This window comes from Tenrec ecaudatus, chromosome 1, assembly GCF_050624435.1.
Source record: "Tenrec ecaudatus isolate mTenEca1 chromosome 1, mTenEca1.hap1, whole genome shotgun sequence".
In the NCBI taxonomy this organism is placed as follows: domain Eukaryota; kingdom Metazoa; phylum Chordata; class Mammalia; order Afrosoricida; family Tenrecidae; genus Tenrec; species Tenrec ecaudatus.
In genome coordinates this window covers 158,898,543-158,922,425 of record NC_134530.1, presented here as the reverse complement: position 1 = coordinate 158,922,425, position 23,883 = coordinate 158,898,543, and the positions used below count along the sequence as shown (strand labels likewise).

Sequence of the window (23,883 nt, the reverse complement as noted above, 5' to 3'; positions counted from 1 at the left end):
TACTTTGTTTCTTTCACTTGGAAAGACCCAGATTAACCAAAAACATTCTGCCAAGACAATCATTTATCTCTCCTTCTTACCTAATAGAGGATTGTGTGAAATTTCTGGGGGCTGCTGTCCCTCCTCTTTGTCACTGTCTGGATGCCTTGGGACTGACATCATAGACAGACATGGAGGAGTCTCTGACCTTTGAAAAATTCCTCACGGTCTTCAGTGTTGTGGTTTTTCAGTGAGTGAGTTTTGGAAGGAGTTAAACGCTTGAACTCAGATGCAGCTCTAAGGAGGGTGGGTATAGTGTGAAAATTTGGAACCTGGTGTAGTCCTGAGAAGGTAGGGCCAGTGGTTTCTCAGGCATTTTAGAAGAACTCTGAACTACAACAAATAGCTAATTTTGAGAGTGTTTTACCTTGTTGAGCACTCTAACCATGTAGCCAGAACTTAATATGTCTTAACTTATTAAGGAAAAGAACTTTGTTGCAAGTAAAACCATAACAATATTAAACAGATGTCTTTTAGATGAGCCCCTGGTTTAGATTATCTGTGTGCAACATTGATCATGTGTGTGTGTGTGTGTGTGTGTGTGTGTGTGTGTGTGTGTTAAAGAAGGGTACAAAGACGTTTAGCTCAATGCACAAAAATGTGAACACCTACTAGATGCTTGACTAATCGAGGTACAAAGATGAGCAAGACAAGATTCCTGGCTTAGTAGGGAGACAAACATGTAAATAAACACTAATACCATGTATGATAAATAATCTAGAGATGGAATACAGAGTACAGGGTGGAGTGGGAATCCCAAGGAATAAATGACCAATTTAATATGAGAGGCTATTTTTTTTTTTCAAAGATGGTAGTATGGACAATCCTTGGATTACAAAAATATCAGTTCCTAAGTGTGTCCTTGTGTAGAATATGTAGGTAAGTCAGAACAGGCATACACGGCTTTTATTTAGCCTTACAATGAGTTTGGTGGTCTGGTTTAGTGCAAGAAAAGGCTGACAGCCTTTTCAATGATTTAAAAGCAGTGTGTGTAGCAAGTGAATGTGATGAATTTATTGCAGGTTGGGATTGATTCACTTAGTTCAAAGCTAAGAGCAAATTAATGTAATATTAAAGAGCATCGGACTTATGGACTTGATCTGGACTGGACTGGGAAGTTTTCTCAATACAAAATTGCTCTTATATATAAAGTTCTCTCTTACACACACACATACACACAATTAAAGAGCAAGTAGGAATTTCCCCTATATCTGATGTCAGCAACCCAGGGACTTACTGTACTCAAGTTGTTTTAAAAGACCCCCTCTCACTGCTATGGAGTTGATTCTTACTCTTAGTGACCCCATAGACTGCCTCTGGGTTTCCAATACTGTAACTCTTTACAGGGGTAGAAAATCTTTTATTTTTCCTGCAGAGTGGCTGGTGGTTTCAAACTGCAGACCCTGTGGTAGCAGCCAAAATTTACCTGCTACGAGCTGAAATCGACTCCATGGCTGTGAGTTTTCGGTTTTGGAAACCACTAGTTATTCTAGGTTAAGGGAACAATATGTGCAAAGAGACTGAACTTGGAAACATCTTCTTGAGGAACTCCCAGTACAAGAAGGGGCAGAAGGACGATAAGTTGGAGGCTGATAGGACTGAAGAGTTAGAGAGTAGCAGACATTGAAGGACCTTATTAGCTAAATAGATGAATATTTGTATTTTAAGGTTTAGTCATTGAGAATCTATTGCCAGTTTTAAAGCAGGGAATAATACTATCATATTTGCAATTTAGATTGGTCTCAGTGGCTGATTATCAAGGAAGAGGGAGGAGTTAGGAAGCTAATCGGTTTGTGAACACTTGCGCTAACTAGAAGAGATGTACTGTGGAAGGTATTGAGTGGATGTAAGAAACCGGTAGGATAAAATTAGTAAGACTTCATGAAGGATTAGGATTCAGTGAAGGGACAAGTCCAAGGTGTCCCTTAGGCTTATAGGTGGGTGATTGGGGGTGGTGTCATTTACTAGAGTAGGCAATACTGCGAAAGGAACAGATTGAAAAGGCAGGGGACAGAGATAAGAGAATGAGCTCATTTTTATGTACTGACTGCAAGTGCCCGTGGGATTCCCAGGTGCAGTGGAAAGAGTTAGGGGCTACAAAGACCAGTTGTTGAATAACAGTGTTTGAGTGGTGTTGGGGGGGGGGCATGGATGCATTATGTCATGGACTAGGTTCAAGTGAAAAGAGGGAAGGCCTGCCCTATTCATTAACTACAGGCACAGGAAAGGGGTTCTTGATAGAGAAGCCAGTGAGGCAGCAGAGTGGTTTGAGTATCAAATGCTACAGAGAGCAGTTAAGTAAGCAGTGAGAGGGTTTGCATAATCACTTCTGAAAATTAGCTCCATTCCCTTCTTACAGTGATCCACTTTATTAGGCTGAAGGCCTGACAAAAAGTGGGAAAGTAGCCTTGGCAAATATAGTCTGTTTTAAGGAGTTTTGTAGGGAAGAAGAGTATAGCAACTAACAGGGACAGGAGGAGAAAACTAGGAGGTGTTATTCTTGTTTTTTTTTTTTGTTTGTTTGTTTTGTAAAATACAAAGGAAGGTAGTTAGCCAAAAGTAAAGAAGGTGATGTAGATTGAGTTGGACCCCTAGGGTAAAGGTGAAGGTAGGTATATCATAGTAGTTGAGAAGACTGGTTGAGGGTGATTCAGTATTTCAGTGAATGGAATGAGGCTGAATATGCATAACCTAATTTTAGTGGTATTCCTCCTAACTGGTGGCAGGTATGGGTTACATGTTGGGCTACTAAGCACTAGGTCAATAGTTCAAACCCAATAGCTGCTCCTTAGGAATAAGATGACATTTTCTGCTACCACAAAGATTTATGCCTTGGAAACCCAAAGGGGGTAATTCTAGTTTCTTATGTAGGGTCACTATGAGTCAGAATTGACTCGATGGCAATGAGTGAGTAGTAATTCTCTGAAAGGTTAAGTGATATTATCTTGCTCCATAACTCCACTTAAATGTCAGAGAAGTTGAGTGTGGGATCCTTCCAGGTTGGGCAGGTGATGCAGAAGGATAAAGGACAGTGGGAAATAATTTGAGCCAGTAACTGTTAGGTTCATTTTTGGTGAGGAAGGAACCAAATGGAATCTATCTATTTCTCTTAGTCTCCGTACTATCCTAGTATAACATCATCTCTTTTGAAAGTGTTTTCCTAGAACCTCTTTTCCTTAAATCCACTTTTGCTTTCTCCATATGCCCTCTACTGCACTGAGGGTGTAAAGATGCCACCAGACCTCCCTGTCGAATTTCCTAAGGGTAGAAAGAATCCATCTGGATCCTTTGAGGGTGAGGTCAGACATCCCCACTTTCCAACCTTTTTACCAATCCTGCCACCAGCTGTCCCTCCCATGGCACTCTTGGGCTCTATGCCAGGTTCAGTAATTTATTGCAATGGCCACACAGAACGCTCAGACCATATTCAATTATTTGGGGGTTATTATGGAAGTCTCACTCACTGCCATTGGGTCGATGCCAACTCATAGTGACCCCTATGGATTTCTGAGACTAACTTTACAGGGGTAGAAAGTGTATTTCTCCCTTGGAGAGGCTGGTGGTTTCAAATTGCTGACCATATGGATGGTAGCTCAACTCATAACCACTATACCACCAGGACTCCTTAGGAAAATAGCAGGCTATAACTCAGGATTAGAACTATTTGAATACAGTTTGTTTTTTCCATCAGGATAGTTTCTTGGTCCATGCCTGTAGGGAGTCCTCTCTTGTGGCCCTTTGTCCTGGCCTTTGCCCAACTCAGATAAATGTTAAAGCTCTTTCTTTAATTTCCACTGAAATGTGCTTGGAGGCACACCACTCTATCAGCCAGCCTCCTGCTTGCTGCCTGAAGACACTCTATAGTTTGTAGGTCTTCTCCTACAAACGGCCCACTGTACCGTCTCACAGAACCACAGTCTCCTGGTTCTGTTCCTGCTGTTTCTCTCCCACTGGACTCTCCCGTACTTGCTGCCATTTCTTGCAGTCAGCATGCCATTACTTGTGCTGTCTGTCTCTGGGGTCTGGGAGATTCTCAGCACAGGGACCTGAGTCTAAAGGATGCTTAGCTCTTCTCTGTGCAGTGGAGCCTAGGAGGATGGCAAAACTGGTCAGTCTCTTTGTTCTGTACCAGCAGTAGTCCATACTGTGGGCTCCCAGAACAACTACAAATCTGTTTTAGAAGAAACACGACCAGAATTCTCCTTAGAAGTGAGAATGCTGATACTATGGCTTGCTTACTTTAGACATCTCAATGAAAGACTGACCAGAAAAGGAAAAGTTATTTGGTAAAGTGGAAGATCAGCAAAACCCATCCCAATGAGATGGATTGGCACAGTAGTTGCAACAGTGGACTGAAACATACCAACAACCATGAAACTAACAGCAACATTTGTAAATTTGGAATGTTGTAAGTTTTGTTGCACCTGCTGCACAAGTTTTGTTGATAATGCATTAAAATAGGGTTTTTGTAAATCCATAATGTTAACTTGCTAGTTTTTATCATGATTACTGCCATCACTTCAGGAGGGCACAGAAGTAGAAATAAGGATGGAAATAATTACCAAAGTTCTTTGCAATTAGAGGATTTTTGCTCCAATTGAGATGTGTCCATACACACACAATAGTCGAATGCTACCTCTTATATTAAAAGCTTGAAAGCAAGTGGGTTGTTTCCCTCCCCCGGTGTGCTGGAACAGAGCCACGGATTTTAAGTCTTAGTCATTGGCTTAGATATCTCCATTTGGAATGTGCGAAGCTCAAGGCAGGTATCCATAGTGATGTAACAGAAGCGACTGTCCTCACGGGTGGGTGGGGTTAGGGTGGAGCCCATGGCATGCACCTGGAAACAGCAAATATAAGGGTGTGTGCCAAGTAGGGTGGTTTAAAGCTTGGAGTTTTAGTTCAAGAAATCATTAGAAAAGGATCACATTAAAAGGACTTGGATAGAGTGGGATAAAATTGTGGAACCGATCTGTAAAAGAGACCTGGCACTGATTGGATAGAGACCCTCAAGTCTATGACCTCACTGTTAGAAAATCACCGATTTAAGATCAAAAGGGCACCATTTCCCCTAAGGACAAACTTCATAGGGTTAGGAAAGGAGGGGGCTCGGAACCAGGATGTGGAAGAAGTGGCCATTGAAGGGATTGCATAGTGATGAGCTGGATCAGAATGTGTGAATTAGTCAACATCAAACTATGGTCAATTCTGTGACATTCACTAGTTCACAACACAACACAAGGTTTTTAAAAGTCCTCGATAATGCTAGAGCTCTAAATTATTTTTCCAATACTTTTTGAAATAAGTGACCAACCATGTTGACTGATCTATGATGTCATAATATTAATGTAATAAATAATTTGACCGAAATCACCCAATTATTTTGAATAATTCACAGATAAGGGTAAAATAGCATGAAAGTAAAATGGTAGTGATAGTAGTGTACATCCTGATTAGTATGGCGTTTGCACGGCATGGCAGAATAATACTGAGACTAGGATAAGAACAGACCCTTGATGTGGGAGTTCACTTAGTCATTTAGTCACCTGCCTGCTGTGTTGTCGCTATGAGTCAGCATTGACTCCATAGCAGTGGGTTTGTTTGAGTTTTAGACAATCGTAGGTGCTTTGCTCCGTGTTAGAGCTACAGGTGGGAATGAAGCATATCGCTGAACCCATGGATTTCTTATACTGGTAGAACAGTGTGAGAGAACACATTATATTTTGCCATCTCTCGCAAATAAACACCCAGTGTTTAGTAGTCAAGCTAGTGACCTGACTGGGTTTTATTACCCACAGATCTTTTCTATTTATTTGCCCAATATTTCTAAGGAATGCAGAAAACCAGGATTTGATCATACTAGTAAACTGTATTCTAGAATAGAAAGCAGTGCAAAGAAAACCTGCAGACTTTAGGCTGTTTAGGAGGAGCTGTTTTTGAAGAGGCTGTCATCAGTTGCTTTCGAGAATTCCACCTTTGACTTTCCCTAAAAGGATGGGGCGTGGTAGGTGTGGTAGGACAGGTGTGTTCCTGGTGACTTTAAGAAAAAGCCTTCTACAAATAATTGTAAATCCATCTGAAATAGCAGAATGGGAGTAGGTATTATTCTCAGATGGGATTGCTCATCTCAGAGGAATGTGGATTGGTAACAAAATGTCAAATCAGGGACATAATTTTTGCCAAAGTCCAGTCTGAAAGAAGAGCTCTCTTACAGGTGTACATACTTGGCAGTCATTTGTCTTAGGGAATAGCCCTGTTTCCTGGGTTATGAAAGTAGTGGACAAAGTTTGGTCTTTTGGTAAGCAATTTAGATTCCCATTCTGCTTTGTGGGTTTATTTCTTATTTTTATTTTGAGTTCTGAATGTCCATCTGTTAGTTGCGCCCTTCAGCTACCATCAGAACACTAGTCACCTCTGAGGTTATCTGATGTAGAATACTTATTCATTCATTCAACTAGTATTTATTGAGGGCCTGCATGCCTAGCACCGTGCCAAGTGATACACGTTGGGGATACATTAGGGAACAAGATACACAAGGTCCCTACTTTTAAGAAACTTGTATACAAGAGAAAGGTGAGAAGCAACTAATTAAAATAATTTCAGCATATATCAAGTGCCAAGAATGAAATAAACAAGATACCATGTTACAGAATAATGTCGATTCAGGAATTCCTTAAGGTGGTAGTTTTCCCTTTCCATTAGTTTGGATAAATAACCCGACTATAGAAATGTAACATTCTAAAAGGCAGAAGGAAAGCATTGTTGGTAGCAGTCTTATGTTTTTGCAATTCCGTAGGAGTAAGAAATTCATGCTAACGAGCACTTAGGAAATTCAGTGCTACGCTCCATAATACTGTATATACTCGTGTATAAGCAGAGTTTTCCAGCACATTTTTAATGCAGTTTTTGTGGTAAAATGCGGTGCCTCGGCTGATATTTGGGTTGGGTTATCATCAAGTGTATACAGTAAATTTGGAGCTGGTTTATTTTCAAATTCCATTGAAAGGAATGAGCAGCTGGGATAGTTTCCCCATTTGCTTAGGAAGCAGCTGAAATTGAAGTGTGATCATCCAGTTGCATTGTATTTGAGCTGATGTTTTTATTTCTTCCTCAGGTGGAGGCCTGAATTTTGATCTATGCCCTACCTACATCCAGCTGCCTGAAACTACTTAATGATCACATGACCCTGGACATGGATGCTGTCCTGTCGGATTTTGTCCGTTCCACAGGAGCAGAACCAGGGTTGGCCCGTGACCTCCTGGAAGGTAAGGAGCCATTGGGGGAGACAGAGGAACAGGCGTGATGTAGTGTATTCATTGTTAGGATGCTAGTATTTATTGTTAGGGGGCATTTCCGTTGAATAGGAACCCACTTTATATCTGATAGGCCTAACCTTGATGTTATTTCTAATGTCCCTTTTTATGACCCACTATAATTCTAAAATTCAAAGTCCTTTTTTCCACCTTGAATTTATTGGAGTAACTTTTAGGCTCAGGCAACAAAGTGGAATTTTTTATCCATCTATTAAAACCATCAAAACGCAATGCCAACTCATAGTAACGCTCCAGGACAGGGTAGAATGGGCACCCCTTTGAGTTTCCCAGACTGTAACTCTTGACAGGAATACAAAGCCCCATCTTTCTCCCTTGGAGTGGAGCCCTGGTGATAGAGTGGTTACTGTTGAGCTGCTAACTATAAGGTCCGCAGTTCAAAACACTGCCACTCCTTGAGAGAAAGTCAGGGCTTTTTCCTCCTGTCAAGAGGTACAGTCTCGGAAACTCACAGGGCCAGTTCTATCCTGTCCTGTAGGGCTGCTATGTACTGACATCAACTTGCTGACAGCAGGTTTTTTGTTTTATTAAAAGCATGATTCTATGTCTACAAGACTTACTTTTTATAAATCTAAAAACTTACTGCCATTGACTTGGTTCCGACTCAGCAACACTGTAGAACAGAGTAGAACTGCCCCCGAGAGTTTCCAAACTGTCGATCTTTACAGAGGCAAACCATCCCATCTTTCTCCCATAGCACAGTTCGTTTAATGGCTCACTTTTCCCTTAGCAGCTGTCTGATCACTTAACCTCCTGAGACACTAAATCACTTTTGTATTTCCATATGAGATCTCCTGTGATTTTGTTTCTTTCCTGCCCTAACGTACATGGGTAATTGTATGTTGAATGAATTAATTCAGTGTTTTTATTTTGCTGCTTGTTTTCACATGAATCTATAGATCGGTAAGTGTGACTTTTCTGTTTGAAGGCCCCAGAGGACCTAGTCATGTCTGTAGGATCCTTTGTTAGCAGAAACTTTGGAGAAGAACACGTACAATGACAAGCACACAAGCTGGGAGGGGGGGGAGTGACAAGTTTTAGCAAACTAAAAAAAAATAAATAAAAAATGCCTTACTGCCATTGAGTTGATTCCAAGTCAGAGCAATGCTCTCAGCATACACAGATAATTTTTTGGATTGTTGGTCTTTCGAGGGGAGAAGAATTTGACATTTGCTTATAGTGACCTGTGAGAAGATCATGGGTTTGGAAACAGAGGATCAAAATGTAAATCCCAGTAGACTAATTGAGTATGACCTCACCCATAGTTTACATTTTCATTTTCCCTTTAGAGTACTTTCCCCACAGTTCCTTTGCTCGAGCCACACCCTGGTCATGTTAGGCTGTTTCCGAAGTACAAAGTATCCTGATCTCCATTATCCTCTTCCTCCTTTAAAATTCAGTTTAATGCCTTTCTACAGAGCAACCCTTTACTATTCCTCATTCCCCTTGTAGCATGTTGGACACCTAATATGTGTGAGGTACTTGACATGTATTATTTAATTCTCACACCTACTTTGAAGTGTAGGTTTCATTATCCCAATATTAAAAAAAAACAAAACCTGAGGTTCAGTTCAAAAGAGGGTACAAGGTGAAAAAAAATTAGCCCATTGGGGAAACTTAACAGAGAGAGAGGCAGGAAGAGTGATGAGAAGGGTGGCAGGAGATAGAATTGAGAGGTCTTTGTAGACCAGGGGCATGAATGTAAATTTTATTCTAAGATTAGTAGGAACAGGTAAAGGATTATAATCAGAGGTGTGACATGATTTGGTTTGAGTTTTTCACAGTGGATTGGGTGAAGGGTGTGGAGGGTATTGGAAGGTGACCAGTGAAGTGGTAAGACCAGTTAAGACGAGTGCCATAGTTCAGGTAAGAGATGACAAAAACTGAGACTATGTATGAGAAGTGGTGATATAAAATGTAATTTGGTAGGTAAATCTATAGAGACAATAACTAGGTTAATAGTTTCTTGGGATCATGGTAGAGAAGATTGAGGGAAATGGGGAGCAGCTAATGAGTACAAGAATAAAGAAAATTGTTCTAAAATTGATTGTGGTGATGAGTGCACAATTCCTTTTAATATGTTTAAACTTTTGAATTGTATGATATGTGAATTATATGTCACTAAAATGGTTAACATTAAACGATAAGATGTGAAAAACAGCAACAAAATATGTAATTTGGAAGTCACATCAACAGAACTTCATTCGTGTAGGACAAAAGTTCTGTATTCATTCAACAAGGCTTTATTGAGTACCTACAATATACCACATACTGTTCTAGATGCTTACCAACAAAGCAAGCAGAAATCCCTGCCCTTACGTTCTAGTGGGAGAGATAGTCAATAAACATAACTATGTAATGACATAAAGGAGATGTTAAGATACTAAGTGCTGTGGAAAATAGAAGGAAAATGAGGTAGGTGGTATTTTTTTTGGGGGGGGGTGTTAGGATTTAATACATATATTATTCCAAATTTCAATGAAGTTGTGATTTTGAAATTGGGTAGTTAGGGTAGACCACATGAAGAATGTGCCAGTTGAGCAAGTACCTGAAGGAGATGAAGAATTCGCTTTCGTAGATATGTAGAGGAAAAAGCCTTTTGGGTTGTGAGAATAGTCAATGGCAAGGCCCCAGGGTGAGAGCAGTTTTAGCAAGTTCTAGCTACAATAGGAAAGCCAGTGTGACTGGGACAGACCGAACAAAAAGGGAGTTGGAACAGACGTTCACGTAACGGTTTGGAAGTAAAGTCATCAGACTTAGATGATTAGTACAACTTACTGGAGCATTGTAGTACTGAGAACATAATAACAGCAATCACAGTGAGCACGTAAGTTTGGCTTTCTTCATAGCACACTCTGGTATAAGTATGTTCTACTCGTTTAGCCTTTATAATCTATGAGATATTATCATCTCCACTTTCACAGATTTCTACGCCATTTAATCTTCATGATAGCCTGCTGATGAGGAAATTGAGGCACAGAACAAAGATGGGAACGTAGATTGGGGCTAGGCTATAGAAAGTATAGATGCCAGGTAAAGGAGCCTAGGCTTTACGTAGGTTGTGATAAACCACTGAAGATTTGAATCATGAAAATGATCAGAATTTGTTCCATGAGATTCTTTCAAGTGGATTCGAGGTAGGACACAGTGGTGGCAAGTGGTTAGAACAGCAGGGGGTAATTTTTTTTCTTTTTACATTTTATTAGGGGCTCATACAACTCATCACAATCCATATATATACATACATCAATTGTATAAAGCACATCCATACATTCTTTGCCCTAATCATTCTCAAAGCATTTGCTCTCCACTTAAGCCCTTTGCATCAGGTCCTCCTTTTTTTCCCCCTCCCTCCCCGCTCCCCCTCCCTCATGAGCCCTTGATAATTTAGATTGTTATTTTGTCATATCTTTCCCTATCTGGAGCCTCACCTCACCCCCTTCTCTGCTGTCCATCTCCCAAGGAGGAGGTCACATGTGGATCTTTGTAATCAGTTCCCCCTTTCCAACCCACTCACCCTCCACTCTCCCAGCATCGCCCCTCACACCCTTGGTCCTGAAGGTATCATCCACCCTGGATTCCCTGTGCCTCCAGCTCCCATATGCACGAGTGTACAACCTCTGCTCTATCCAGCCCTGCAAGGTAGGATTCGGATCATGGTAGTTGGGGGGAGGAAGCATCCAGGATCTGGGGGAAAGCTGTGTTCTTCATCGGTACTACATCGCACCCTGACTGACCCATCTCCTCTCCTAAACCCCTCTGTGAGGGGATCTCCAGTGGCCGACACTTGGGCCTTGGGTCTCCACTCTGCACTTCCCCCTTCATTCACAATGGTGTGTATATATATATACACACACACACATACACACACACAAACATATATATATTCTTTTTTTTTTTTTTTGCATGATGCCTTATACCTGGTCCCTTTGGCACCTCGTGATCGCACCGGCTGGTGTGCTTCTTCTATGTGGGCTTTATTGCTTCTGAGCTAGATGACCGCTTGTTCACAGGGGGTAGTTTTTTTAACAAGTACCTAATTACTGAATAATATGAGTGTAGCAAGCAACTGATAAATTCATATGACAAATTAACCATTTAGGATCTTTTTCTCAATTAAAAAAATCAAACTCACTGCTAGGGAGTTAATTCTGAATCACAGTGACCCTATAGAACAGACTAGAACTGTCCTGTGGGTTTCCGAGACTGTAATTTTATACAGAAGTAGAAAGCCTCATCATTCTTGCGAGGAGTGGATCGTGGTTTTGAACTGCTGACCTTGTAGTTAACAGCCCAATGTGTAACACCAGGATTCAGTAGGGTAGTAATTTTTAAATCTTTTGGGGGGCAATCACAGTGCCCTCTAATAGCTATCAGCCCTTTCCCTAGAAAAATACAGATACCACCGAATTTTGTATACAGTTGCAGGTGGTTTAGGATATCCTGAAGCCCATCTAGGTTGAGCATCTCTCTGATATCAGAGTTTGGAAACCTGAGTGCTTGAATCCTGCAGGACCCCAAAGCAATCTAACTATGACGTTGGGAAAATCACTTTATTTTATTAATCTGTAAAATGAGATTTTATTTTTTATTAGTTTTTCAATTACTAACTAAGTGATAATAAGAAGGCACTTAGCCCTCCAAACTTCAGCTGCTGTTGGTCAGTTCTGGCGCACAGCAGCCCGTGTGTGCAGGATAGACTGCTCTCAAATGAGGTTTATGGTCAGTGAATTTCTAAGGGTGCTTTCAGTTCTGATTATTAGATGATCAATTTTTAAAACTCAATTTTAGTATTGGCTTCAGTTGTGTTTTCTAGTAACAGTGTGCCTGGATTTCCCAAACATTTATAAGTAAGTGGATTAGTATTTTTCAAATAATGATAAATGAAATCAAGACAATGATTGTATTCAAATATTTGTATTGCACTGTGGAAGCCCAGGAGGGACCTTGTTTTAATACTTTGACGGTTGCTCTAAGTGCCTATCACATACCAGGGACGCTGCTAGTGCAAGCTGTCAGTGAAGCAAGATGAATTTAAAGTTTACTATTTCATTTGTAGATTATTTTCTCTCAAACTAGTTTTCTCTGATTATTTCCTTAAATCATCTCCTTAAGGATTAAGGAAGGACACCACCTTAGGATAATAAGAACAAAGTATATTTCATTCTGTAGAGCAGAGCAGTTGATCACAATTGGCTATAAAACCTCAGTTGTTTTCATGACAACCAGCTCTGTATAACCTCTGGACACACATCTCGGACACACATCAGATAGACTTTTTAAAGGACCCTGGAAAAGTCACATCTCAGTTAATTGCCAGTTAGATAATACCACCTGAATATCTGAAGTAGTAAAGGTAGGACATGTGTACGGATGCTTTCTAATCCTGTTTGTGTATGACATTTTATTTATTCAATAAATTCACCAAGTATTTATCAAGTACCTTTAATGTACTAGGTGGTTTTCTAAATAGATGACAAATAGAAAGACCAAGTTTCCATCCTCATGAAGTCGACCTAAGAGATACCTATACATTACACCACTGAATGAACAGTTGAGTGAAAGTTCAGCGTGATGCAAGTGTTGGGGAGACAGTGACAGCGGAGTGAGGAAAGGAGAGTGGAGTGTCCGTGAGTGTGTGCTTACAATTGTTGATCGATTGGAGTCATCTCCAGCCTTCTTTTCCCAGTCTCCCTATGTGCCCGACTCACTAACGCACCCGACTCACTTTTTGCTTTATCTCCTGACCAGGAAAGAATTGGGATGTGAGTGCAGCCCTCAGTGATTTTGAGCAGCTACGTCAAGTCCATGCTGGGAATCTGCCCCCACCCTTTAGTGAAGGGAGTGGTGGCCCCAGGATCCCGGAAAAGGGTTTTCCTGATAGAGAGGCTACTCGACCTCCCCGGCCTACCCTCCAGCGGCAGGATGACATCATTCAAGGTACTGGGGTAGCAGAGGGACATTCCGTCTGTGGGATAGGGAGGGGGCTGCTAAGTGGAGTCCGTAAGTCCAGGAGCCTGTGGAGATCACTCCATTTCTCCTCTCCCTCCTGCGTAGCCGTGTGGTTCATGTTGAGGGGTAACCTTTATGAAGGACTTCTTCAGAGGATGTGAAAGAAATAGGGGAAGGAAGACAACAGCCAAAAGGTTGAGCTGAGGAGCATGTCAAGGGGGCATTTTGTTAATACTTGCTTTGTCAAAAATTGTAAATGAACATATGGTCTTTGATTCAGAAGTTTCATTTTTAGCAAGTTATGACTTGAGTAAATCATAAATTGGAGACATATACATCTGTAAATGTAGTACGGGTATCCAGAGAAGTTGTAGTGTGCGATATGTTTACACTATGCTAATATGTAGTCTCTGACTTTGGGGTGTCAAGAAAAGTTACAGTAAGGAATGCCCATAGATGCTATTAATGTCAGGTAAGAAAGTTCTTGAATGTGTAACATTTGTCACTAATTTATGTAAAGTGGGAATCCTTTCCTACATTCCTTAAGACCTTGAGAAATTTCAGAGATTATTTGATTAATTCTAGATATGTGAAACCTCATTTCCCTAGTCTGCTCTCTTCTGTCTTCCAATCAATGGCCCAGCTAAATGGAGGGGTGTCTTATCATATTGGTAAACAGAAGTGGAAGAAGACATATTCCACACAAAGGTAGAAGAAAGGTATAGCATTTGGTGCTAATGTGAGGGCCTGCAAAAATACCACTTTCTGTATTTCTCTCTGTGTGTGCCTTGAGAAAGGAGGTTTTGAAATTCAGTAGCCAGTTAGGTTTTCAGTTTTTCCTACCAGGAAAACTGTGACGAGGGGTAACTATCACCACATGAGTGGAGGGTTCCCTAACGGGACTGTGTGTGTTCTAAGGTGATTCCATTTTTCATTGCAGAAAAACGCCTGTCTAGGGGCATCTCCCACGCCAGCTCCAGCATTGTTTCCCTGGCTCGGTCCCATGTCTCCTCCAATGGTGGGGGTGGGGGGAGCAATGAGCACCCCCTGGAAATGCCCATCTGTGCCTTCCAGCTCCCAGATCTCACTGTGTACAATGAAGACTTCCGCAGCTTCATAGAGAGAGACCTCATTGAACAGTCCATGCTCGTCGCCTTGGAACAGGCAGGTCAGTGAGTGCTTCCTGTCCTGGCTCCACCCTCTACCTGCACACGGACTCTGATGACAGAGTCCCAGTCCGCAGTCAGTCAAATAAACATGTACTGAGCTAGGCTCATTTTGAAGTTACAGAAAGGAAATAGGTAAGATACGTCCTTCTGGAAAATTCCTATCTGATGGAGAGAGACTAGCTATACAGGTGAAAAGCCTACAGATACTGAAAATCAACACCGGAAAAAGTACAAGCTATTTATAATTGGCTCTGGAACTCCCTTGTAAAAGAAAGGACCAGTGCTTTATGTCACATCAATCTAAATGTCACATTTATTTATATGAGCCTTTGACAAATGAGTTATTTACAAGTTTTCCTGCCTTCAATTATTTTTAAATTAGTTTATATGTTGACGTGAGGCAGCTGAACGTTCTGGGAAACCTCTCTCAAATTCACTGCCTTCGAGTCCATCCAACTCGTAGCAAGCCTGTAGACAGGGTAGACCTGCTCCTGGGGTTTGCTGAGAGCAGACGGCCTCATCTTTCTCCCAGGGGCTGGTGGGCTGGAACTACTGACCTTGTGCTTAGCCACCTAACTTGTAGCCCACTACGCCACCAGGGCTGCTGTGGGGAAGAGAGTCTGGTATTAGAAAACTCGAAATGGAGAAGAACTAGAGGTTGGAGGTGGGGCATGAAAGGAAAGATTTTACTTTTCATTTTGTACCCTCTGTACTGTTTAGATTAAGGAATAAATGTGTACTCATTTTTAATTTTTAAAAGATTTAGCAAGTTACCTGGCTTGTAAGATTGTAAACCATTTTGTCTTTCCATAAACTTTTTGTTAAAGAAAACCGTTCTTTTTAAGCATCACTCATAAAATATTTTCTTTGTATAAGAACTGAATTGGCAATCCTGGGACGAGTACACAGAAGTGAGACTCATGTTTTATGTGCTATTTCATTGCTCGTTTGTAAAATCACACCATATGCATGCTGATGTATATGGAGATGATATCCCCAGATGGTAATGAAGACATGCTTTAAGTTGTTTTTCTGTTACTAATGCTGAGTTTGTGCTGTTTTATTGCTACAATATTTACTGGTCTTCTGACCAGAGTGAAGGATGTAGAGTCAAACCGAAGAGCCTACATGGGATTTGACCTTATGACCTTAGGTTCGCTCATCATCTGACCTAGGGTTTCTCAGCCTCAGTACTAGGGACATTTGGACTGGATAATGCTTGGTGTTGACGCTGTCGGTGTGTTATATCATGTTTAGCAGTATCCTTAGCCTCCAACCACTGGCTGCCAGTACTACCTCTCCTCCACTCCCTGCATTGTGACAACATGCAGACATTGCCAAATGTCCCTAAGGGGGAGGGGAAAACCAAATTACACCTCCCTGAGGACCACCAGTCTAACCCATCATGCTCACCAAGTTCTTACTGACTAGGATGAAGAAGATATAAAGAGGAATTGAGCACTCAGAACTGTGTAATTGTATGAATGAGTACAATCTAGGTAGGCTTCCCGGAGTCTGTGTTAGAAGTAGGAACGTGTGAATAACCTTTTCCTCCATTGTCATGCTCCTGCAGGGCGTTTGAACTGGTGGGTGAGTGTGGACCCCACCTGTCAGAGGCTGCTTCCTTTGGCAACCACTGGAGATGGGAACTGCCTTCTGCACGCGGCCTCCCTTGGTGAGTCTCCAAAGCTGTCCTTTATTTTCCTGTGGGAAGGACACTAAGGAGTCAAACCTCATTTGTGAGACTCAAGTAAACCTTGACCTTAGGTGATAGAGATTTTTTTTCATGCTTAATATTTATTCCTTTGGTGTGTATAAAAGGTATTTTCAGCCATCATTTGTAAGCTTTATTTCAAATTACCATATATACTTGAGTGTAAGCCGACCTGAATATCAGCCAAGGCATCTAATTTTACCACAAAAACTGCCTTAAAAATGTGCTGAAAACTTGTCTTATATACAAGTATATACATATAAGGTTTATTTACAATACTATTTGCCTCAGCTTTTTAAAAATCCTTTATTTTCCAACACCCCTCATGCTCTTGATACTGATTTTAATATGTGAGACCCATCTTATCATCTACTACTTTGATTTTGTATTTTAGTTTGCCAGACTTTCTTGAGGATCAAGGCCTTCCTGTCAGGGTTTATAATGTGGCATCCCTCCTCCACCCACCCACCCCTAGTGCCCAAAGTCTAAACTACCAGAGTAGTAACATCTTTCTTGGTTAAATATGGTCTTTTCTAAACTACAGCAGGGGTTTCATTGAACCTGGCTGCAGCTAGTTTTCCTTCATGCCAGGGTCTGTGTGTCATAATGAATAAGTGGAACTGAGTCACAGCACTGTGTCTTTGCTCTCTTGGTCACCAGCTTGCTTTCTTGTCACAGGGATGTGGGGCTTCCATGATCGGGACCTGATGCTCCGGAAAGCTTTGTATGCACTGATGGAAAAGGGCGTAGAAAAGGAAGCCTTGAAGCGGCGCTGGAGATGGCAGCAAACACAACAGAATAAAGAGGTGGGGGATGTGGGGTCGGGCACCTTGTTTCTCAGGGTTAAAGCTAGCCGGGTGCAGAGTAGTAGGACATGTCTGTAGGTGCTAGGTCAGTGTTACTCTCCTCGCATGTGGCAGGGTAGATCGGTGCCCTCTGCTGCGGCTCTGAGCCCTGGAGTGGGGCAGCTGAGCCCCACGCTCCACCTGGGAGCTGTGGAACATTGTGCTCAAGAGCCTATGACAGCCTTTGTAAAAGAAAATATGGCCGTTCCAGTCAACTTTGCTTTCACTGGGTGTTTTGTTGTTGTTTTCCTTATAATAACATAGACCAAATTTTAAGGACTCAACAGTGTTTACAATCCTTACAACTATAAGTGCTTAAATTTTTTTGCAGTTTTTCATATATTGAGTTTTTAATTTGTTTGAAAAATGTTTAAATGTGCACCTGTTAAATTGAGTTTGAATGGCCTCAAGGATGTAGCAAATGGCGAGGCGGCTCCTATATAAGAAAATAACGGATCGGTGTGCTTTTCAGGGTCAGGCAAACAATGGCCCACCAGTTGTTTTTGTGACAAAGAACAGAACACAGCCCATAGCTGGTGGTGTTAGGTAAAGTAAGCATTGGACTGCTAACCACAAGTTTGCTCTGTGGGAGAAAAGATCAAATCTTGTATAGATAGGGCCCCTGTGTGTTGGAATCAACTCAGTGCACTGGCGTTTGATTTGGAGTTTGTTCCTGTATGTAATCTTTTCTGCTATAACAGCAGAGGAAAGCTGTTGAGGCACCTGAAGCACTTACTGCCCGTCCCTTAGCAGGAAAAGTCCTGTCTTTTACTTATGACATAATACCTTACATAGAGATCATCCTCACTGCCACTGAGTTGATTCCAACTCACAGCAACTCTGTATCGTTTCCGAGGCTGTAAAGCTTTACAGGAGCAGATAGCCTCTTCTCTTCTCCCACAGAGCAGCTCGTGGGTGTGAACCAGAGAGAGACCCTGGGGTTAGCAGCCTAGCACTTACCCGACTGTGCCCCCAAGGCTCCATGGAGCTAATGAGGCTCCTTGTTTCCTCACTGTTTGTGTTTCTGCCTTTCCCTCACGAGTAAATCTGGTGTCCCTCACGAAACCTGAGAAAATGTCTGGGAAGCTTTCCTACTTACCCACGTTCTCCTCTATCATTTCTCCTTTAGTTGCTCTCCTATAACTGGCCGTAATATAGAACTACGATGTGTTTAAGTTAGGAAAAGTTAATACCTGAAAGATTTAATAGAATGGTAGTAGGCCCTTTTCTCTAAAACAAAGGGCCCAGTTGTTTACAGAAGGATAATAATAAGATCAGAATACTGTCCTTGATGAAGCCACTCTTCCCCAGAAGATTCCTGAGAGAAGTAAAATTACAAGGGGAAGGCCAAGTAAATTGCATTCTTATGACCACCCAACCCCAGTGTGGCTTGGCTCCCTGGTGAGCTGGACAGATCCTGAGGCAAGCTGCTTTTGTCTGAGCTAGAACCAGCCTAGAGCTTTAAGCCAAAGCAAACCTGTAGTCGGCTTTGCCTTCCTTTCTTCACTGTTGAATTCATACCAGAACCTAAGAATTGAGACCTCAGAGGTAAGAGAAGGCCAAAGGCTAGCTATTAGGTAGACAGGATCACAACATTAAAAAATATGCATGCCCAATTCTAGCTACTAACGCCATTGTAGTTATTATTTAAAGAGGGGATGTGATCACCATGGAATTTAGCCAGGAGACCAAAAAATAGCCATCCTTGGTCATCCAGCCTATCTTTTTCAAAGCCCCAATGGGAAATACATGTACATAGAATAGCAGGTAGGGAAGGATCAGTCTTTCGCTCTTGATGAACTGGGGGTTTTGAGCCAGTACCAAACACCAAACTAAATTGCCTTTGATTTCAAAGGCCTTAATTTGTGTTGAAATAGATGAGAAAGCCTGATGAGTAACAGTTTCAGACTAGACTGGTGCCACCTAGTGGTTGTGTGTATAAAAACAGGAAGCCAAGATGAGAGGGAGGCACACAGTTTTCCCGGATTTATCTGTCTGTATCAGTGGCCGCAGTACCCCACATACTAGAATTAAAAGATAATGGAATTTTCCTAAGAACTTTTTGAAGTCATCTACTATGACTTATATAACCTTCATTTAATTTTTAAGTATTTGGAATAGTATTTTATAAACTGATAGTTTTTTTTTTAATTATTAAAGTGTACCCAAAGCAGTTCTTTAACATCAGTTAAATTTATCAGTTGAAACATGATACCCCTCAAGTTTTCAGTGTAAGTCCTTTGCCTTTACATGACCGTTAGCCAGTAAGTTGTTGGTTGAGACCCAGCAATAGGCACCTCGGAAGTAAGGCCTGGGGGTGATAAGCTTCCAAAAGGTCACAGACTTGAAAAGTCAATGTTGTGCAGTCCTGCTGTACAGTCACATGAGTTGGAATCAATTCAAGGGCAACTAACAACTCAAGTGTATCTCACAGCACTGAGGGGTTGATATGCAAATCTATAATTGTAACAAGTGTAATATGCTTGAGTTTTTGATAGACGTCTGTATAGCAGCAGTTGGAGATGGAGGGCTCCAGCTGGGAGATTTAAGAAAACTTCCTAAAGGAGACGATACTTGAGTACAACCCTGAGAGATAAAAATAAAACTTATTTTTCAGGTGGGTAGGGAATTGGCTGCTCCAGGCAGAACAAACAATCTAGTCAAAAACTCAAGAAGTAGACCAGCAACTGAAAGAACTTTGGATAATTTAGTTAGCTAGCAGACTAGAGAGGTAAATGGGGTTAGGAAGTGAGCTGTGTTTACCACCTTTAAGGCATTTGATATAAATGTAACCAGTAGTGCGGATTAAAGAATTTTTAGTCACAGAACAAACATCAGATTTTAATTTTAGGAAAATCTTTATGGTATCATTAAAGAAAATGGATCAGAAGATTGTAGAACCAGTGGTAGTAAAGCCATTTAAAGAGTTCATTGCAGAATGAAGGGGTGCAAATATTGGGTAGAAATAAGAAGGGGGAAAAAAGTCTTAGCTAACGCTCTTAATTCTACCTGGGTATATCTAGGTGTGTAGTTGGTGCTACACACTAAGCTCGAAGTACAGGAAGAAGTGGGTTTTAGAAGAGATAGTTTTATTTTGACTCCTCTGTATGTTTTGAGGTAGCTATGGGCAGGTGGCAGTCTTCAGTAGGTAGCTGGGTATGTGAGTACAGAAATGTTGAGGAAGTTTGGATCACTAGAAAGGGAAGTTTGGTCATGAACATATAGATGGTAGTAGACTAGGTCATGGCAATAAATGAGATTGCCCAGGTGTAACCACACTAAAATCCCCGACAAAACCAATATTTATGGGACAGACAGAATTCAGTGAGAAAATTCAGTAGGAGAAAATGTGCTGTGAAATTTGAAGGAGAAGAAAGTTTAAAGAGATGGTTGAATGATACCAAATGCTATTCAAAAGCTTAGAAGGATGAGACTTGGAGAGTCCAATGGATTTGGCAGCTCGCTGATCATTGATGTCCTCTGCCGTAATCAGTTAGGTAAAGTAGTAGTGGTGGGGGGAAAGGGTAGGGGGTAGCGTGGTGGAGCACAGAAACAGAAGCCAGATTGCAGTGGGTTGGGAAAAGAATGTAAAAATACAAAGAAGTATGAATGAGATCCTAGAGTATTATTTTGTGTATATTAACTGGTAAAGGGAGGCTTTGTAATATAAATTATAAGACAGATACCAAAATTAGCAGTGGGACAACCTGAGTTAGAATAGGTATTACTGTTGGGAATTCATTGACCTTCTCATTGTATCGTGTCCCTGCCTGTCCTTCATACAGTCTGGGCTGGTATACACAGAGGATGAATGGCAGAAAGAATGGAATGAGCTGATCAAACTTGCCTCAAGTGAACCCCGTATGCATCTGGGTACCAATGGAGCTAACTGTGGAGGGTAAGTATGGCTAAATGGAGGAACAGGAAATCATTTCCCCTAAGTCCTCCCTGGGCTATGGGAGCATCTAGAAAGCTCTGTGCTAAAAAGCTGTTAAAAGGAAGCAGAGGGGCCAAAGAAAAGCACAGAAATGTGTGTTCTAGGAATTATAAGTAGTCCAGTGTTGTATTTACATCGTACAAAGTGATAGGTGAGACTGGCAGACCAGTTTTTGTGTGCTGGGCTAAGGTTTCTCTTGGACTATACTAAGAAATTAAACTTGTATGCTATCCAGACTTTGGTAAACTGCAGGATAAATGACCCAATTTCTCTAAGTAAATCGCAGATTGGCCTTCAGGAGTCTCTAGTTTTGTATTTCTTCCCTCGCCCTCTGTCTGTACCTTTCTGCCCTTTTTCTTCCTGTACTCTAGGGTGGAGAGTTCAGAAGAGCCTGTGTATGAGAGCCTAGAGGAGTTCCATGTCTTTGTCCTTGCCCATGTGCTCAGGAGGCCAATCGTTGTCGTGGCAGACACCATGCTGAGGGACTCTGGGGGGGAAGGTGAGTCGGTCAGTCAGGCCAGTCTTCACCTGCTACTTTCAGAGCCTTGGGCTAAAGACCCAGGAGGACTGCAGGAAAGGAGCTATATGAGTGTGGACTAGACCTATGGAAAAGAGCAAAGTCTAAATTAGAGCAATGCCAAATTCTCAAGTGATTCAGAATATAGCAGTTGGGGCTGATTGACAAGGCTTTTTGGGAAAGAATTATTAAACAGAGACTGGAATGAAAGAGATGACTTAATTGGCAGGGTGGGGTGGAGAGACTGTCTACTTGGCAAGAGCATGGCCTTATTGATAATGTTCATGGTTTTCTGCAGCCTTTGCCCCCATTCCCTTTGGGGGGATCTACCTGCCCTTGGAGGTTCCAGCCAACCAGTGTCACCGCTCTCCCCTGGTGCTTGCCTACGATCAGGCCCACTTTTCTGCACTTGTATCTATGGAGCAGAAAGAGAACGCCAAGGAACAAGGTGCTGAATTCAGTGTCTGTGTGTCTGAGGTCTTTTGGTTTGCTTTATTTCCACTTGGAAAAAAATTGAAACGAGATAATGCAGGAGGAAAGAATGACGTGACATGGAAGCAGCTGTGAGACATACTGGGTTTGCTTTTCTGTTCTCTTTTTTCACTGTGGTTCAAAATATGCACAAGAAAACATTTGCAAATCCAACAGTTGCTAATATGCACAATTCAGTGAAATTGATGACACTCATCATGGTGCACAACCTCACCTCTACTTTGCTACCTAGATTTTTAAAAGTTTGGGGAAAAACATGGGAGCCTAATGTCCCTTTTTTCTCTTCTAGAATAAAAGGCTTATGTATTAGAGTCAAAGGGCCTGCCAAATGATGCTTTGCTGTATTCATCTTACAATGATTAATTCCCTGAATACACATTAATTGACAAGAACATCACTGTTATTTGACTAATGGGTGGAAAGTTGTGGAAATTACTGGCTGGTTTTACATGGTCAATTGGTTTTTAATGCCAGGAATAATTCAGATGTAAGAATTGAGAAGTGACTGGAGTCTTGACCCGTGGTAGAATTTTTGCTTCCTCCTTAGCATCGTAGTCTGTCTGTGTTCAGTGGCCTTACTCTCTCCTGGAGGCCACTTTGGTGACATGTTGTTTTTTTTCCTCCCCAGCTGTGATCCCCCTTATAGATTCAGAGCATAAACTGTTGCCCTTGCACTTTGCTGTGGATCCTGGAAAGGGCTGGGAATGGGGCAAAGATGACAGTGACAATGTCCGATTAGCCAGGTGAGGCAGACCGAGCCTTTTTTGTTTACTTGGCAGCTGGAGTTACTTCCACATACAGCATCTGTCTGTTGGGGATGCGCGCCGGCTCAGAGGCAAGACTGTCACATCCTAGCTCTGCTTTGGGAAGATGGGGAGGAGGGAGACAGAGGTTGGGCAAGGCCAAGTGAATTACATTGGGCAGCTGTTTATTCTCCCTGAAGGAGAAAGAAAAACTAGTAACCTTCCCTTATATATTCCAGAATCCCTGTCACTGTGATCAGAAAATTAAGAACGATTATCAACTCACACTTCCTCTCCCAAGTGAGAAGGGATTTAAATAGTTGACCAAAATGGTCTGCTGATTTTTTGCTTTTTTGGCATTTGACTAGAAAGACGGCCCCGCCCCTCTCTACAACTTCCCTAGGGAAGACGTATGAACACCAACTCTCCCCTTACTGAATACCTCCCTTCTCCTTTGGGGTCCTGCAGCTGGGACCTGGCTGAGAGAATTTGCTTTAAAAATCTAGAATTTATGGCTTTTAAAATAAGCCCTCATTTGATTAGCAAATGCTTCTTCTAAATAATATTTATGATGATAACTAATAATTTATTTAGTAAGTTATTACTAAATAATAGTAATCTAGCAATAAATTGTATATAGTATTTCCTATTTTATAGCAACTGTATGTCAATCTTCACAATAATCTTTCAGGGTAGATAGGATTTTCCATCCCCATTATCAACCCCAGTGGTGTTTCAGGGACATCAAAATGACTTGCTCAAGGTCATAAAGCTAGCGGTTAATGGAGTTGTAATTTAAACCCATTCCTAGGATGAGTTCCAGCCATATAACCGCTTGCATTGCACCCTACCTCTTAACTGAATCATACTGCTTTGCTTTTTAGAAGTTATAGTAAGTTTTTTTTTCTCCTTTCACAGTGTAATTCTGTCCCTAGAAATCAAACTGCACCTGCTGCATAGCTACATGAATGTGAAGTGGATCCCAGTGTCTTCTGATGCACAGGTAGACTTCACCTCCATCCCTGTGGTGATGACCTGCAGTGTCAGTGACAGGAAGAATTAGGAGACCTCTTTCTGAATATGTGCTAAGTGGTGCCCTAGTGCTGTAGTTAGTTACATGTTGGGCTACTAGTCTCAAGGTCAG

General features: G+C 41.6%; 1 protein-coding gene across 3 annotated transcripts in view; it reads left to right on the top strand.

The window, feature by feature from the left end:
* Positions 1–23,883, top strand: part of OTUD7B (OTU deubiquitinase 7B) — a 60,799-nt gene that overhangs the window by 29,524 nt on the left and 7,392 nt on the right. For all 3 annotated transcript variants that reach the window (XM_075561005.1, XM_075560988.1, XM_075560996.1), the window contains 10 exons: positions 7,154–7,304; positions 13,122–13,310; positions 14,263–14,490; positions 16,065–16,166; positions 16,884–17,011; positions 20,836–20,948; positions 21,359–21,486; positions 21,803–21,952; positions 22,625–22,739; positions 23,658–23,742. In XM_075561005.1, the coding sequence (XP_075417120.1) occupies positions 7,220–7,304; positions 13,122–13,310; positions 14,263–14,490; positions 16,065–16,166; positions 16,884–17,011; positions 20,836–20,948; positions 21,359–21,486; positions 21,803–21,952; positions 22,625–22,739; positions 23,658–23,742 (1,323 nt within the window). In that variant the 5' untranslated portion in view covers positions 7,154–7,219. The remainder of the gene's footprint in view (positions 1–7,153; positions 7,305–13,121; positions 13,311–14,262; positions 14,491–16,064; positions 16,167–16,883; positions 17,012–20,835; positions 20,949–21,358; positions 21,487–21,802; positions 21,953–22,624; positions 22,740–23,657; positions 23,743–23,883) is intronic.